The sequence below is a fragment of the Nelumbo lutea genome, chromosome 3 (genome assembly GCF_056320005.1).
Source record: "Nelumbo lutea isolate HS-2025 chromosome 3, American lotus-T2T, whole genome shotgun sequence".
Taxonomy (NCBI): Eukaryota; Viridiplantae; Streptophyta; class Magnoliopsida; order Proteales; family Nelumbonaceae; genus Nelumbo; species Nelumbo lutea.
The window spans coordinates 28,618,162-28,633,103 of record NC_142686.1 but is presented as its reverse complement, the minus strand read 5'-3'; the positions used below and the strand labels follow the sequence as shown (position 1 = coordinate 28,633,103).

General features: G+C 36.7%; 1 protein-coding gene across 2 annotated transcripts in view; it reads right to left on the bottom strand.

The window, feature by feature from the left end:
* Nucleotides 1-9,443: 9,443 nt before the first annotated feature.
* Nucleotides 9,444-14,942, bottom strand: part of LOC148863888 (putative clathrin assembly protein At2g01600) — a 28,595-nt gene continuing 23,096 nt past the window's right edge. Inside the window, exon 15 of one of the 2 annotated variants that reach the window (XM_088977479.1) lies at nt 9,444-10,041. In XM_088977479.1, coding sequence (XP_088833605.1) covers nt 9,691-10,041 — 351 coding nt within the window. In that variant the 3' untranslated portion in view covers nt 9,444-9,690. Of the gene's footprint in view, nt 10,065-14,942 lie in introns of both variants that reach the window. The other variant, XM_088977480.1, reaches the window with a different exon arrangement.

Here is a 14,942-nt window from a genome sequence, read left to right as displayed (position 1 = left end):
AATTGTAATATTTCACTTTGTCACGGCTCATTTTTTGCAGGTAGATTTTGCCTTGCATTAAATTATTAAAAATATAAGAAATCACAATAAAGACCCTCGTAGGTCTTAACTTTCTTTGTAAGGATTAAGAAGTAAAAAGACCACCAACATCACCTGTAAGGATTAATGGGAAGTAATTTGTTTCTAAGTAAGAATAAAGAGTGGACAAGTAGTAAAAAATGATTTAAGTGATAATAATTAACAATCGCAATTGCATTAAACATAACAGAACAAAATTCATGTAATCGACATAAGGCTTGGATGATGATGATGACTCTCTCTCTAATAAAATCATTCTTAAATCTCCCTCCCCCCCTCTAGTCAATGTTTATAGTATCTCCTCCTCTCCTGTTCAGTCCCTCATTCCTCTTAAATTTTTAAACCCCTTTTACCCTCTATAATAAATCAAAGATATGATCAACCCAAGACCAATCTTAAACATCGACCTTAGCCTAAACTCCAACTGATGTAAAAAGTAAAAAAACCCAAATATATCCAAATTTCTATTCTTGATGATTTCAAAATATGAGGGAGGTGGAGGTAGGATCATTTCTCTATTGATTCATTGATTTCATCAAAATAATTCACAAAGTTCTATAATATCAAGTTGTACAATGTTTGATAATTACAATACAAGGATCTAATCGGTTCTCTTGTCTAGATATTTTATGTTAAATATAAATATTGTGTCTTTAGTCAAAAGAAGTATATTGAGTTGTGATTTACTTGATTTAGCTCACCTGTCCCAACAGAGCATCAACAGACTGCTTGATTACAATTAGAATGTGGACTTTCATGAAAGAGAACCGGCAACCAGAAGGATAGTTGGTACAAATTTTGGAAGGAGAGCAGAACAAATGTCCTTACTGATTCCTTCTCCCACAGCCTCCCCAGGCTCCTTTTTCAGAAGAAAAATGGGCTTGTCCAAGCTAAAAAACAAAACAAAAATTTTGCATCTTTTTTTTAGTTCAAAGATGGTATACATATCTACCTTCATTTTGTATTATTTGTTAGCTGTTGACAGAAGATGTTGTCTATATTCAAGATAAAGAGTTTGAAGAAACAGCCAGGACCTGCAGCTTCTGGGCATTGGCTTTGGAAGGATTGCTGAAGAGCAGCAGAACACTGCAATCAGCTTGTCTTGTTCTCTCATCTCACTTATAGTAGCATGGAATCATGGATCTCCACTATAATTGCCACATCAGGGGTATAATTTGGGTACTGGTTTGAAGATTTTCCACAAACAAAGTAGTCTAGGGCTGATGTGGCAAATTCAAATGGTGGGTGGATGTGTGTCATGTCATCTCCGCCTCCAATGTGGCGGAATCCGGAACCCTCCTATATTAAAATATAAACTCAGAATGAAAATCCAACGTTATGTAAAGGAGGTTTTGATGTACCCAAGAAGCAGCAAATTGCATAATCTCAACAGCCCAAAGCAATCAAACCCTTTTTGGATCACAATCAAGAGGAAAAGGAAAAGGTCTGTTTATATAATCATAGCTGTGTTGTTAAATGCATCTTATCAAGCTGATCCCTTCCTATATTTGGTAATACAAAAGATATTGCAACTTGCAACAAAATATTTATATACTTCTAGTGGCCTGTGAATACAAAGAACTAGAAACCCTAACCAGACAGGTTGGATTGACTGACCCTCTTGAGCAAGTTCGATCGACCTTTACTAAATGCAACTGGTCTACCTGAACTAGACCAAGTGCAAATCCTAAATCCACATATCACATGCCCTTAAGCGTAATTTTGTTGTAAATTAGACTTCCACTAGTTCATACAACTGGTCTACTTGAACAACTTTGTTAGACCCTAGTTCATACAACTGGTCTAACCGAACCAGATCAAATCGCACTGCTGACCGGGTCAAACTTGGACCAGGAAAAACCCTGAATCCTCATCAAACACACATAAACGTAAATGCGTAATTTCAATGTAAATTTACACTGCCACTGAAGTATGGATTAACTAATAGCCTCCTGTTTCTGATTAAAGAATGAAAAAGAGGTTAGTCTTCTCAAATTAAAATTAGAGGAAGCAAGGGAAAATGATGATGAATCATAGCTGTCCCATAAGCATGATCTATATTACAAGAAAAAGGCAAAATGGGCCTACAGAAAAAGAGGGCTTTCAATGGGAATTGCAATGATAGTGACTTGAGAGCAGTTGGATTTGAATGAATAAAGAAAGCCCAAGTGATGGTGGGATGGGGGGTATGGGATCCTCTCTTCTCTTCAGGTTGCTTTCCTCGCTGACTCTCTCTCTTTGTTTAGCTTTTCGCCTCCTCTTTCACATTTCTCCTCCTTTTATCTTTTGAAAAGTTCTTTAGCAGCTGGCCCTGACTGACCCCTTTACACAGTTATATTATGAAATTTTAAACTGTATAGAACCAAACTTTGATACCTTATAAGAGTTTGAATGAGTAATCTAAAGCATTAACAGATCCAAGAGAATTTATTATATTAGGTATGCAAGCAACCAACCAAAGGCCGAAAGCAGGTGAACAAATAACTAATACTTTAACCCATCAGGAAAAAACAATAAGTTAGTACTGTCATTACCATATATATACTTAGTTAGTTAACGGAAAAAATATTCACTGCTTCGCAGTCCTCATCAATTATTAAACTTCTCCTAAAGGTTCCGACACCATTGACGTCACAAGTCGTAGCGTTGTAATTGAATGATTCCATCCCTTAAGAACTGTTGAGTGTTGATTTGATTGGATCCGAGAGCAACTCTTCAGGATGGCAAAGATGGTATAACAGACTGATTAAATTTGGAAATTTCATGGTCATAGGATCCGAAAGCAATTCGAGGTCATCCCGATCTGATTGGATTTGGATTTGTGCTTCTAAAAATCGATTTAGACTTGATTCTTCAGAGATTTAATCCAAATCCGACCTACTTGTGTGGGTGGGGCCGGGGTACCGAACTAAGATCTTAAAATTGAATTTTATTTGAAAACGCAAGGCAAGGTAGATCCACGCACAAAGTCATGAAGCTACAAGTTAGGTTTGGTGTAATTTAAAAAAAAAAAAAAGCCTCAAAAGGTTTACAATGAGCTGAAAATTCGATATTTCAATAAAGAAGAGATAGTTTTGATAGCTTCTTTGAAGTGGTTCACTTTCAATCAACATAGTCCAAGCAACGCTAAAACCTTCGCAGACGGACCCTAAATAGGATTAGTGGCTGGATTATTCTCTCAATTCTACGATTCGGGTGAGGGATAAAAAAGGAATAGAATTTGCAGCGCTAATCCTCAAGTTTCCAAATTTGCTCGTGTGTCTAAATTGTAATACACAAATACTATTATACCAATGGACTGGATGGAATTGAATGGAATTGATTTCAAGGCCTCCTTGTGATCCAAACACAACATGTTTCATACTATCATAGGATTGCGGTGAGGTGTTGCTATTAATCATTGTTTTGAAAACCGGATTGAAAACGGAACCTTTTTTACCACAAACGGTCCAAACCCGGATCGAATGGTTGTAGGGTCCAAAACCGGACTCAAACCCATGACTGATTCTTGGATCAAACAGGTCCAACCGTCTGGTCGATCCGAATGGGCCTTATGATTAATATGAATGAACTGAAAAAACATTATATCCCGGTAAAAAATGCTAGTCATACGGGTCCAGTCCTACGGAGTACGGAAACAATCACCGAATACAAGTTACATATGAACCCGTGTGGCTAACTTTTCTATTCTATTATCCTATTATTTTTTATAGATGGGGTTGGGTTAAATTTGAACAACCAACCCATTTTTGCCAGGGGCGGGTTCAAATCCACCAAAATCCCAACTTGGCTGCTTCAGCCTTCAAGCCCTTGCTAGTTACAACGTGTAGAAACTTTGTATGTTATTGCATTCATGTGTAGATCCAGCAGGTTGGGTTAGTTAGGCTGCCTACGCAATCTTTCTGCGTATGCTGTCAAATGGGTTGGGTTCCATCTGGTCTGGGTCAGTATAGATCTGATCTGATAAGAACCGATTGTAATCGGTAGCTTAGATGGGGATTGTTTTTGGGTAATATATCACAAAGTGCACACACACATATGACATAACAATCACCCAAAATCCGTTCTCAAAAGTATGCATTTAACTTACCAACCTAGTGGTAGCTCGGTTCGGTTGGCATGTTAGCAGAGATGCAGATTGGAATCCCGCTATTACCATCTTCGTTGAAAAGTTAGTGTATTGTGTTAAAGTACCAAAAAAATGCGTCCCACATCTCAAACATGGTGATTATAGTCTTCAGAGTATGCCATGGCCCAATCAATAGCAACATACAAGTATGAAACATATTTGAGATGTGTGCTTAGAGATCATGTTGAAAGTAATGTCGGTAGATCCAGTCTCAAGTCTTACACCCTTCTTTGGCATGTAATATACTCAATATCATGCATAGTTTTTTGAAAAAAGAAGAAAAGAAATAAGAAAGAAAGAAAGAAACATTTCAATTCTCATTGGCTGCATTTAGTAAGTGCAAATGCAAATATAAATATAAACCACTGTTTTCAAAATCGGATCGGACCGGAAAATTTGGGAACTTGTCACCTGATCAGTTCTGTTTTCCTCCAAAACTACTTTTTCCCCTAAAACTGTTGATTTTGGTCAGTAAACCGCTCAACCGACTGGTTAACCATTTGAATTGTTCAAACAGTTTTCACCGTTTTCTAATTTTTTTATTTTTTTGTCAGAAAGGGCCGACCGTTCGGGTCGAACGGTCGAACAGTTTGAATCGGTAACTGGATCCCTGACAGGTTCAATCACTGGTTCATTTTTAAAAACCATGGTATATACAATGCAAATACAAGGTTTAGAAATACAATATGTCGGATTTTACACTCTACGTATTTATATTTGTACTCTTAAACTTTGCAAATACAAGGTTTAGAAATATAAAATAGCAAATTTTGCATTGTACATATTTGTATTTGTACTCTTCCCAAACCTTGTATTTGTACTCAATTTGGGAAGGGTACAAATACAAATATTGTAAATTTGCTTTTTCAAACATCTTTGCATTTAAAATAGGAGCAAAGCTTGCATCCAAAAAAAAAATTGAAACAAACTTTTGCATTCAAAGTTAATCAATGTAAAAAAGATCAATTCCAGTCCTAAATTTTGTTTTATATCCATCCGCAACATTTTAGAGTGGTCAGATAATAAGAAACTAGTCCAAAAGGCTAAAACAACTTAAAATGCAAAGAGAATAGCCTGAAACTTTCAGAGTCCCTACATATGATATATGAAAGTGGCATGATCTGATCTTAAAGTGGTTTTTGGATCAAGGGCGGAAATGGAATTCTGAAGCTAATTTTGTCAAATTTCCAAGATTTCCAAGTTTGGGTAAAATTCTATATTTCTGCTTATAGAAGCACTGTTCATCGGAGAACCATTTTCATTTCCATTCTGCATAAATTCTTGAAATTACTAACTCCACTAGAACATGGAATTCAGAAGCTTCTTTTTCCATGCTTCTCCAAATCCCTTGATTCTGAAAGAGCTGCCAAGTAGAAAAATCCGATACATGGAATTGAAATTCCAATTCCAAACCCACTCTCATCCACACACAGCCCAGCGGATCAAAACTAAGGGATTAGTGGACAAAAATGAAGAGAATTTATTTTCCATATTTAAATCATTTCCTTTGTGCCAGTAATACCTATGAAATTTATAAATCAAATATACCAACTTTACAATTTACAAGTTAAGGCCCACAGAGACACTGAATCATTAATTAAGTTTGGCGTTTCCATACTCTTGCTCCCCTATTATCGAATTAAGACATTAGAATGTATGTGCTTCCTTAGAGTCAATGTCATAAGCTCTTTCATATAGAACATCTCCTTCTAGTGGATGAAGCTTCTTCTAATGGATCTTGCAGATTCACCTTTTTTTTTTGCAATTGAGGAAAGCTAAAAAAAAAAAAAAGAATAAAAGAGGGATTGATTCTTCCTATTTCAAATGGATGCAATAAACTGTCAAAAGACCAATCTTAGTAAATCTGAAGGTTGTGCTTGGTTTGATAGAAGGTAAGAGAGAAACAGAGAGAGTTGAGGGAAAGTTGGATGGGTTTTTGTGAGATTATTTTAACAATTTTTTACTCAACTTTCTTTTTCTCTCTTTTTTACCATAAAAAACCACACAGCAAAAAGTACTATTGTAATGCATACTTTTGTGCATCCTAATTTCCTAATGTACCCTGCATGATTTTTGAGCCACCTTTTTAGTTCCAAAATTAGACCCAAAAAAGTAGGGAAATGGTAGCAAACGGTAGGGGTGTCAATATTGGAGTCAAAAAGCCTGGAATTCATCCAATCCGATTATTTTGGATTTGGATGATCCATTTATATAATAGGACTGAATGTCATTGACCTTACCTGATCCGATTAAGAGTCAAAATCCAATTTCTATAATACAATTATATGTATATTAATTTATGGTGCATGAATTACATCATGAAGCAAAAAAGAAAAAAAAAAAACCGTGAACTAATGATAATGATAAAAGGATAAGTTACAATGGATATTTTTAATGTTGTTAAATTTTGATAATAAATATATCTTTTAAAAGTGAACAAATGAAAAATAAGTAGACCACGTGACATATTGTGTAATAAATATATCTTTTAATGTGTAATAAATATAATAATTGGATTCAACTTATAATTAATAAATCTAGTATTTTATATTTAAGGAATTTTATTCTACATGTATAATAAATTTTGTTTGTTTTGAAAATAATGAAACAGGCTTGAATTAAATCCGAATTGAATGGGATCAAATCCAATCCGAGAACCCTACACCCGACCAAATTTGGTTTCAAGTCATACATGAAAAATAAAGTAACAAAAGAAACCACATTTTTGTTTATTTATTTTCACTCTCTTTACTCTTCCCTGTGCATATGTCGTACTAATACTTGGGTTTGGACTTTGGATTGAATCAGGCTTCTGAAGGCATCAACCTGAACCATCTGTGCTTTATATGGGTTCTTTTATTTTTTTAATCCTTTCTTTTGGGAAATGGATCTGGTCTGGTTGGCCTGACCCAAGTTGCACCTTGGATATACCAATACCAGCCAACATCTTTTCATCAGTAAAGATATTAAATCTGACCACAAGACATTTGTCATAACTGGTCCAGACCCTTCTACCAAAAAGAAAAGATTTTAAAAAGAAAAGATTTTAAAAACTGGTCCAGGCCCACAGATTTCCGTTAGTATGGTTCATTGCTTTAGTACGAATCGGGTCCGAGGACAATTTTTTATAGGGCCGAGTTATGAATTCTGTTCCAAGCATTTGAATGGTTGAATATCGATGATTGTGTCATTTCTTCCATTTTGTAAATAACTTGTTACAAGGGAAAAAAAAAAAGGTCTGGACCTTCAACTTGCATCAATTCACAACAGGAAGTGATATGGGCACATCTCAGTTTTGATAAGGGTACCCAATACAAAATAATGGGGTCATGGGGTGTGCCCAAATCAATCTTTATCTCCATTGGAATTATTGTACGATAGCCAAAAATGTATACTGAGAAATAGTAAGAAATACTAGTACCAGTACACAAGTTATGTGGCTTATGCAACTCTTTGGAGTCTTAGCTTTGTATTACAGGCAGTATTGGAGTCATTGAAAGACACTTCCAAGAAAAATGTTGAACATGCAAAAAGTCCCACCTTGTCTGTACCATGAGGAAGACAGAAAGCTGCATAATATTGAATAAGGACCTAGCCTTCCATACAAGTAGGCCCCACAATTTGTAAATGCTAGGGAGGGGCATTGTCCATTGTGGATAGAGTGAATAATGACCTAGCCTTTCGTACAAGAAATAGATGTCTTTATTTACCCCAATTAATAATTTATTGATCAACTTAGGGGTGAGGATTTGATTTATTCGGTTAAAAATCGAACCGAACAAACTAAAAAACAAAAATCAAAATCAAAGTCAAAACCAAAACCAAAACCAAATAATAATAAAATCAAAATAACTGAATCGGAATTTTTTGTTCAGTTTTTGGTTATTTCGATTAAAAAACTAATTTAATTCATATATATAATATTATATTATAACTTATAATATATATATTATGAAATTTAATTTCATTATAATATATTATATATAATATATTAATATATAAATACATAGAATATAATATATAAATATTAAATATTGTATATTATATATTATATATTATATAAAGAATTGTAGTTATTTTGGTTTTTTTGATTAACCGAATTTCTAAAACTGGACCAAAACCGAATTACTCAAAAACCAAACCAAAAAAACCAAAACCAAAATTTTCGATTCGATAATTTGGTTTTAACCGAATAATGCTCACCCCTAAATCAACTCATCCTGATTTTGAATTTTGATAAAATGGGGTAGGATCCATTGTGTAGCCCAAATTATTATAGGCTACCCCTGTTGTGTATCCCCATGAAAAAAAAAAGAGACCAATTCACTACTTTAAAGAGATTGGTAATATTTTGTAGCTGGACTACAACTACAAGGCCATGTAACATACAGAGAACCAGGACCCATCATTGAAAGAGCCCATCCTAGGGTGATCAGTGCTGGGCCTAGGATTTTTTTCCAAGCCTAGCCTGGGCCTATGTTTAGGGACACTGTGTTGGTAAACATATGCTAGGCCAGACCCAACCCGGCCATGATCATCCCTAGCCCAGCGTAGTAGAATAACCGAACAACATATTTGCTCAGACTTTCAAACAAGATGCCGACAGGAAAACATGGATGGGTACGGGCCGAAAAAAAGAAAACATAGGTAAGATAATGAAACTAAGAAAGGAAAAGGTCGTTAAAGCCTATAAATGATCTTGCTTCCTGCAGATTTATAATATATTTTTTAATCATAATAGTGGGCTCATTAGTAGTTTAGGCTGCATATGTTTAAGATACAAATGCAGAACCGGCCGGTTCGGTTCAATTGATGTTTTTGTGAGAGAGATGTGGGTCACCTTATCACATCCACCTGGCCATCTCCAAATGACAGTTCCAAGTTCAACCACCGAGTCATTCCAATACTAGCATAGCTCATTTTTTTAAATTTGCGCCTTGCTTAAAAGTTAAATTGACTGATCAAGTTAGGATTGCCAATACCCATAATTTTGCAGATTCTAACGCTTCTCAAAGTCTCAATTGAAGAGCACCATTGAATGCCATGAATCAAGAGCATTCGTCCTGGTATCATTTAATACAATATACACAACAAATCCACCATGAAAGCAAATACCGCAGAGGAGACCAGGAGGCAAGCATAGCTCCTACATGGCCTTCTTTGCAACCAAAAAGATTTGGCTTGTCAGTCTAGCACCATGGTTCAATGTATCAAACAAAATTGTTACCCTTCAGAGTTTATATCTATATTTGGACAAGGCATGAATAAAGAGATTGACAAGAGTTCACTTTACAACATGATGACAATGTATCAAACTAGAAATTCTGAATCTTACATCTTTTCTCTACATTCCACAAATCATGACCTGTTTTCTAGTCCAAATTCCAATGACGTGGATAGAATACAGAACACCAAAGCTCATCTGCAATTATGCCCCAATAAAGGGCGGCGGTAGATTACAATATAGGCATCCAGCAATGAAACTACAGAAGGCTTGTGCTTCCAAATGGGTTAGTATTCTGGGGATGAAGAGCAGGGTTCACAGGAAAAGCCCCAAAACCGGTATCGCCAAAAAAATTTGATGCGCCCATAATTAAATTCTGTTGTTGCTGTGGTTGATAGTTAGGCTGATAGTGTATGAAGGGATTTGATTGCTGTTGAGACATTGCAGCCATTTGAACAGATGGAGGGGGAACCACATTGTTCGACAATGCAAATGGATCCTGTACCTCGAATGGGTTTGGGGTTGGTGCTCCATAAACAGGCTTCTGCGCTGCTCTATATGCACCTTCGTCATACAAACTGTTGAGAGTAAGTGTGTCCAATCCACCAGCCTGAATATAGCACTAGTCAGATGCTGAAAACAAAAGAACAGTATTGGGATGTAGAAGATGATATTCACAGATAATCACATGCTTTATAGCAAGCAGTTAAGATCATCTGTTACAATCTCCAACCCCCCTCCCCAGTGAAAAAAGAGGAAAAATAAATAAATTGAATATCTGAAGTTAGATTTTGCTCAAACTCTTCAAAACAATGTTTAACACCCAGAGGAGTCGGAACAAATTGAATATGATACCAAGATGTTTCCCCAAAATGTAAAGCAAATAGACAATTTGTTCTCTAAATGAGCCAGGACTTTTGTGCCAAAAAAGAGAACAAATTAAGACGACGTTAATGAGGGGCAGAACTTTTTCATCCTGATCCTGAGTTTTTTTTTTTTTTTCTTTTTCTTCTTTCAAGAAAAAAGCAAGGTATATTCCATGTATACATTCTGATACTTAGATATAAAAAGCATCCTTCCCTAGCCATACTCTTCTATCCTTAGGACCCTACCCTCTCTAGGTCTGGTTGCACGAATTCTTTGCATAAGATCTATCCAGGACCCAACCTCGGAACCTCCAAATTATTTAGAGGCCTTCTGAAAGTGGGGTTGAACTCACCCAACTCTCCTTGATGGCTGAAGACATTAGAAATCCAACATTCTTTGTTTTGGGATATCTCACAGAGATTTGGGAAAACCTTCTTGAGAATTTGATTTCCACACCATATGTTTTGCCAAGAAATGTATTCTAAATCCATCCCCCGCTTCAAATTTGATATCTTTTTTAAATTCACCAAAGATTTCTGATTCCTCAGTTTGCCAAAGTACAGTTGAGTTTTGGGCTGACTTACTAAAGGCATACTTGTCTTTGTACTCTGTTTTTATTTGTAGGTATATAAGCTAATGAAAGGGGCAGCCAGACCTATTCCTGGTGGGAGCTAAACTCAGAAGCTGACAGTAGCTAAATCTGGCATTCACAGGGATTACCTATTTAGTGATAGCTTTCTGCCTATTAACTTTCTGAGTGCTTAATTGTTGTGTACGTGTCCTCATGTACCTCTTTTTCAAAAAAAAAAAAAAGAGTTGGTTGTGCAATTCCACGTTACTCCATATAAGTAGGAAATTTTTATGGGTTAACACAGCTAAGGAGATTTGGGATAGAGTAGCAGAAACTTATTCGCAAAATGAGAATGTTGCTAGAGCCTACCAGTTGAGAAACCAAGTGATTGCTACTAGGCAAGGAGACAATTCTACTGCTATTTATTTTTCAGCCCTCAAAACCTTATGACAGGAGATAGATCATTTGGAGACTGTGGTTTAGGAAAATAGCAAAGATGCAGCAACTTATCAGAAGCTGGTAGAGATGGATCTAGCAGGACTTAACCCTGAGTATGACATTGCACGACAGCATATTCTTTCCTAAGACAGTATAAGCCTGCATTTGGTGTTCTTTATTTTAAGGACTTATCTCCTTTTTGTAATTAAAATGCCCTTATGAACACTGAGTTTTTAACTACACAAAAGAGATAAGTCCTTGAAATAAGGAATGTTAAATGAAGCCTAATTCTCCCTCAGGCATATGCCTTTGTGCTTGGAAAGGAGATTAGAAGGAATGTGATGACGAGGAACCCAAACCTTGAGCAGCCAGCTATGGTTAGCACAGTGAAGCTTAAGCCGAGTGGGGACAAGAGTGGAAATGAACCGACGAAGGAGGACAAGAAGGATCTGATTTGTGACTATTGTAAAGAACCTAAACATACCAGAGATACCTACTAGAAGTTTTACCACACCTTATATTGAACCGACTTAGAAACAAGAATGGAAATGTGAAAATGACAATCATTGGTGATTTATCAAGACCACCTACTACAACTTCTCTAGAGTCTGTTAAAGCATCTGCAATGAGGGCCAAATTTGAGAGATATGGGCAGTTTTTTGAATCAGAGGAATACAACCAATTCCAACTCATTATCAAGTGGATAGCAAGGTGCAAGTGGATCAGGAGGTAACCATTCTAATTCGTTTGCACATGCAGGTAGTTCACATGCCACTACAAATTATGTATCCATTACAGGTAAGGGGGGACCTCCCTGGATTAAAGACTCAAAAGCCTCAGAATATATGACCTTTGTAGTGGCAAAGATAGAGTTTCCACAAATGATGGATCACATGTTCCCATTACTGGGAAAGGGTCTATTAAGATAATCGATAACATTATCCTACCTTTTGCCATTCATGTTCCTAGACTAAGCACTAATCTTTTATCCGTTAGTATCTTGACAAAGAATTTGAATTGTACAGTGATTTTTTTCTCATGGTCATTGTGTTTTGCAAGATCTGGAATCAAAGAGGATGATTGGGAGTGATCGTGAGATTAATGGAATCTATCTTCTTAATGCGCTTCATAGTCATCAAATTCATCATGTCAACAGGAACATTGAGTCGGAGTCAATGGATTAGATTATGCTTTGGCATAATCAGTTAGGGCATTTGTCTTTTGTTTCTTTGCGTTTTTTGTTTTCAAATTTGATTTTGTCAATTTGTCCAGCTTGGAGTGTGAGGGTTGTCAACTTGGAAAGCGTTGTAGACAATCCTTTAAAGCAAATAATAAAAAATGTTCTTCTATTTTTTATATTGTTCATATTTGATGTGTGGGGGCCATACCGTATTTCCTCTCTGAGTGGCTATCGGTATTTTCTTCTGGATGATTATTCTCAATACTCTTGGATATATTTGATGAGATCCTGTGATGAGGTACTGTCTTTGATTTGAAAGTTCCATCAGAAGGTGTTGGCACAGTTTAAGGTACAAGTGAAAGTGTTTAGATCAGATAATGCCAAGAAATACTTTGAAAAAAACCTGGCATCATACCTATTGAAGCATGGAGTAGTCCATCAGAGCAGTTGTATATACATTCCACAATAGAATGGTGTAACAGAAACGAAGAAAAGACATTGTGGAAATAGCAAGAAACGTGATGTTGAGCTCTATAGTTCTAGTTCGTTTTTGGAGTGATACATTCCCTACCGCAGTTTTCTTGATTAATCGGGTGCCTACTCGTGTTCTTGGATATAGCATTCCATCCAACCTTCTTTTTCCCGAGGTGAAGATGTTCCATATTCCTAAGGGTTTTTGGATGTGTATGCTTTGCCCATGTTCTTGGTCCTCACCGCTTAAACCTGAACCCTAAGGCAAAGAAGTGTTTATTCCTTGGGTATGTAGGAAATCAGAAGGGGTATTGTTATTATGATCCAGTCTCCGGGAGCCAATATGTTACTATGGATGTCACTTTTTTTGAGTCCACACCTTTTTTCTCGAGAGGTTCCTCTCAAGGGAAGTGTTTTGGAGAAGGAAGTGAGCAATCTATACTTCATGTTCCATCTCCTTTGTCCACTACAATGTCTAACCCACATACTCCACCCACCTTGCCACCTCCATTGTGTCCTGCCTCTCAGTGTTTTACACAACAACGCCTACAACAGCACAAGGAGGTTGATTCCATAAAAGAGGAACCCACGTCACTCCATATCAGCTCATCGGAGATTCCAGGTTCAATTGACATAGACCCAATTATGCCTCTTGTTTCCTCTAATGGTTTAATTCCTATTGATGTTACTATCCCTGCTCCTAACATCATTGCAAATGACCTAGATCTCTCTATTGCACTCTGAAAAGGGAAGATGAAGTGTACTACTCATTGCATCTCATACTATCTTTCCTATAATAGATTATCCCCTTCATATTGGACCTTCCTTTCCTCCCTCGACTCTGTCTATACCCAGGAATGTTAGTAAGGCTCTCTCCAAACCCAAGTGGAAGATATTTATGCAAGAGGAAATGAAAGCATTGATTAAAACTAATACATGGGGGATTATGGATTTACTTGATGGCAAGGAGACATTTGGATGCAGGTGGGTTTATATAGTGAAGTACAAGACTGATGGGAGTATAAAAAGGTACAAGGCGAGGCTGGTTGTAAAAGGGCACACTCAAACTTATGGCATAGATTACTTTGAGACTTTTGCACCAATGGCAAACATGAGCTTAGTCCAAATTCTTCTATCACTAGTAGCTACATACTCTTGGCCACTCTTCCAACGTGATGTGAAGAACGCTTTTCTTAATGGGGACTTGCAAGAGGTGTACATGGACCTTCCAATTGTCTTTTGCAATGATGTGGATAAAGGAAAAGTATGTAGGTTGAAGAAGTCTCTATATGGTTTGAAGCAATCACCCAAAGATTGGTTTGCCAGGTTTAGAAATGCATTGGTTGTATTTGGCTATACTCAAACTCAATCTGATTATACTCTTTTTGTAAGGAGGAGGGGGTCACTGGTGTCAATTTTTATAGTGTATGTGGATGACATTGTAGTCACAGGAAATGATCTGAGTGAGATTGATACCTTAAAGAAGAACATGCACAAAGAGTTTGAGATTAAGAATCTTGGGGAGCTGAAGTACTTTCTAGGCATTGAGGTGGCAAGATCCAAGAATGGGATCTTCATCTCATAGAGGAAGTATGTTTTGAATCTACTATAGGGAGACAGTAAAACTTGGGGCAAGGGTAGTTGATACACCTATTGATCAGAACCACAGTATAAATGCTTCAAAAGGTGAACTAGTGAATGATGTTGGAAGGTACTAGAAATTAATGGGCCAGTTGCTATACTTATGTATGACACGACCAGACATCTCTTATGCAGTGAGTGTAGTGAGTCAATACATGCATGCCCCACGAGTTCAACATCGGGAGGCTATTGACAAGATGGTTTCCTATTTTGAAGGGACACCTAGGTAGATGCATATTATTTGCTGACCATGGACAGTTGAATTTAGAGGCTTAAACAGATTATGATTGGGCAAGGTGTCTAGATGATAGGAGATCTACATCAGGAGTTTGCACTCTTGTTG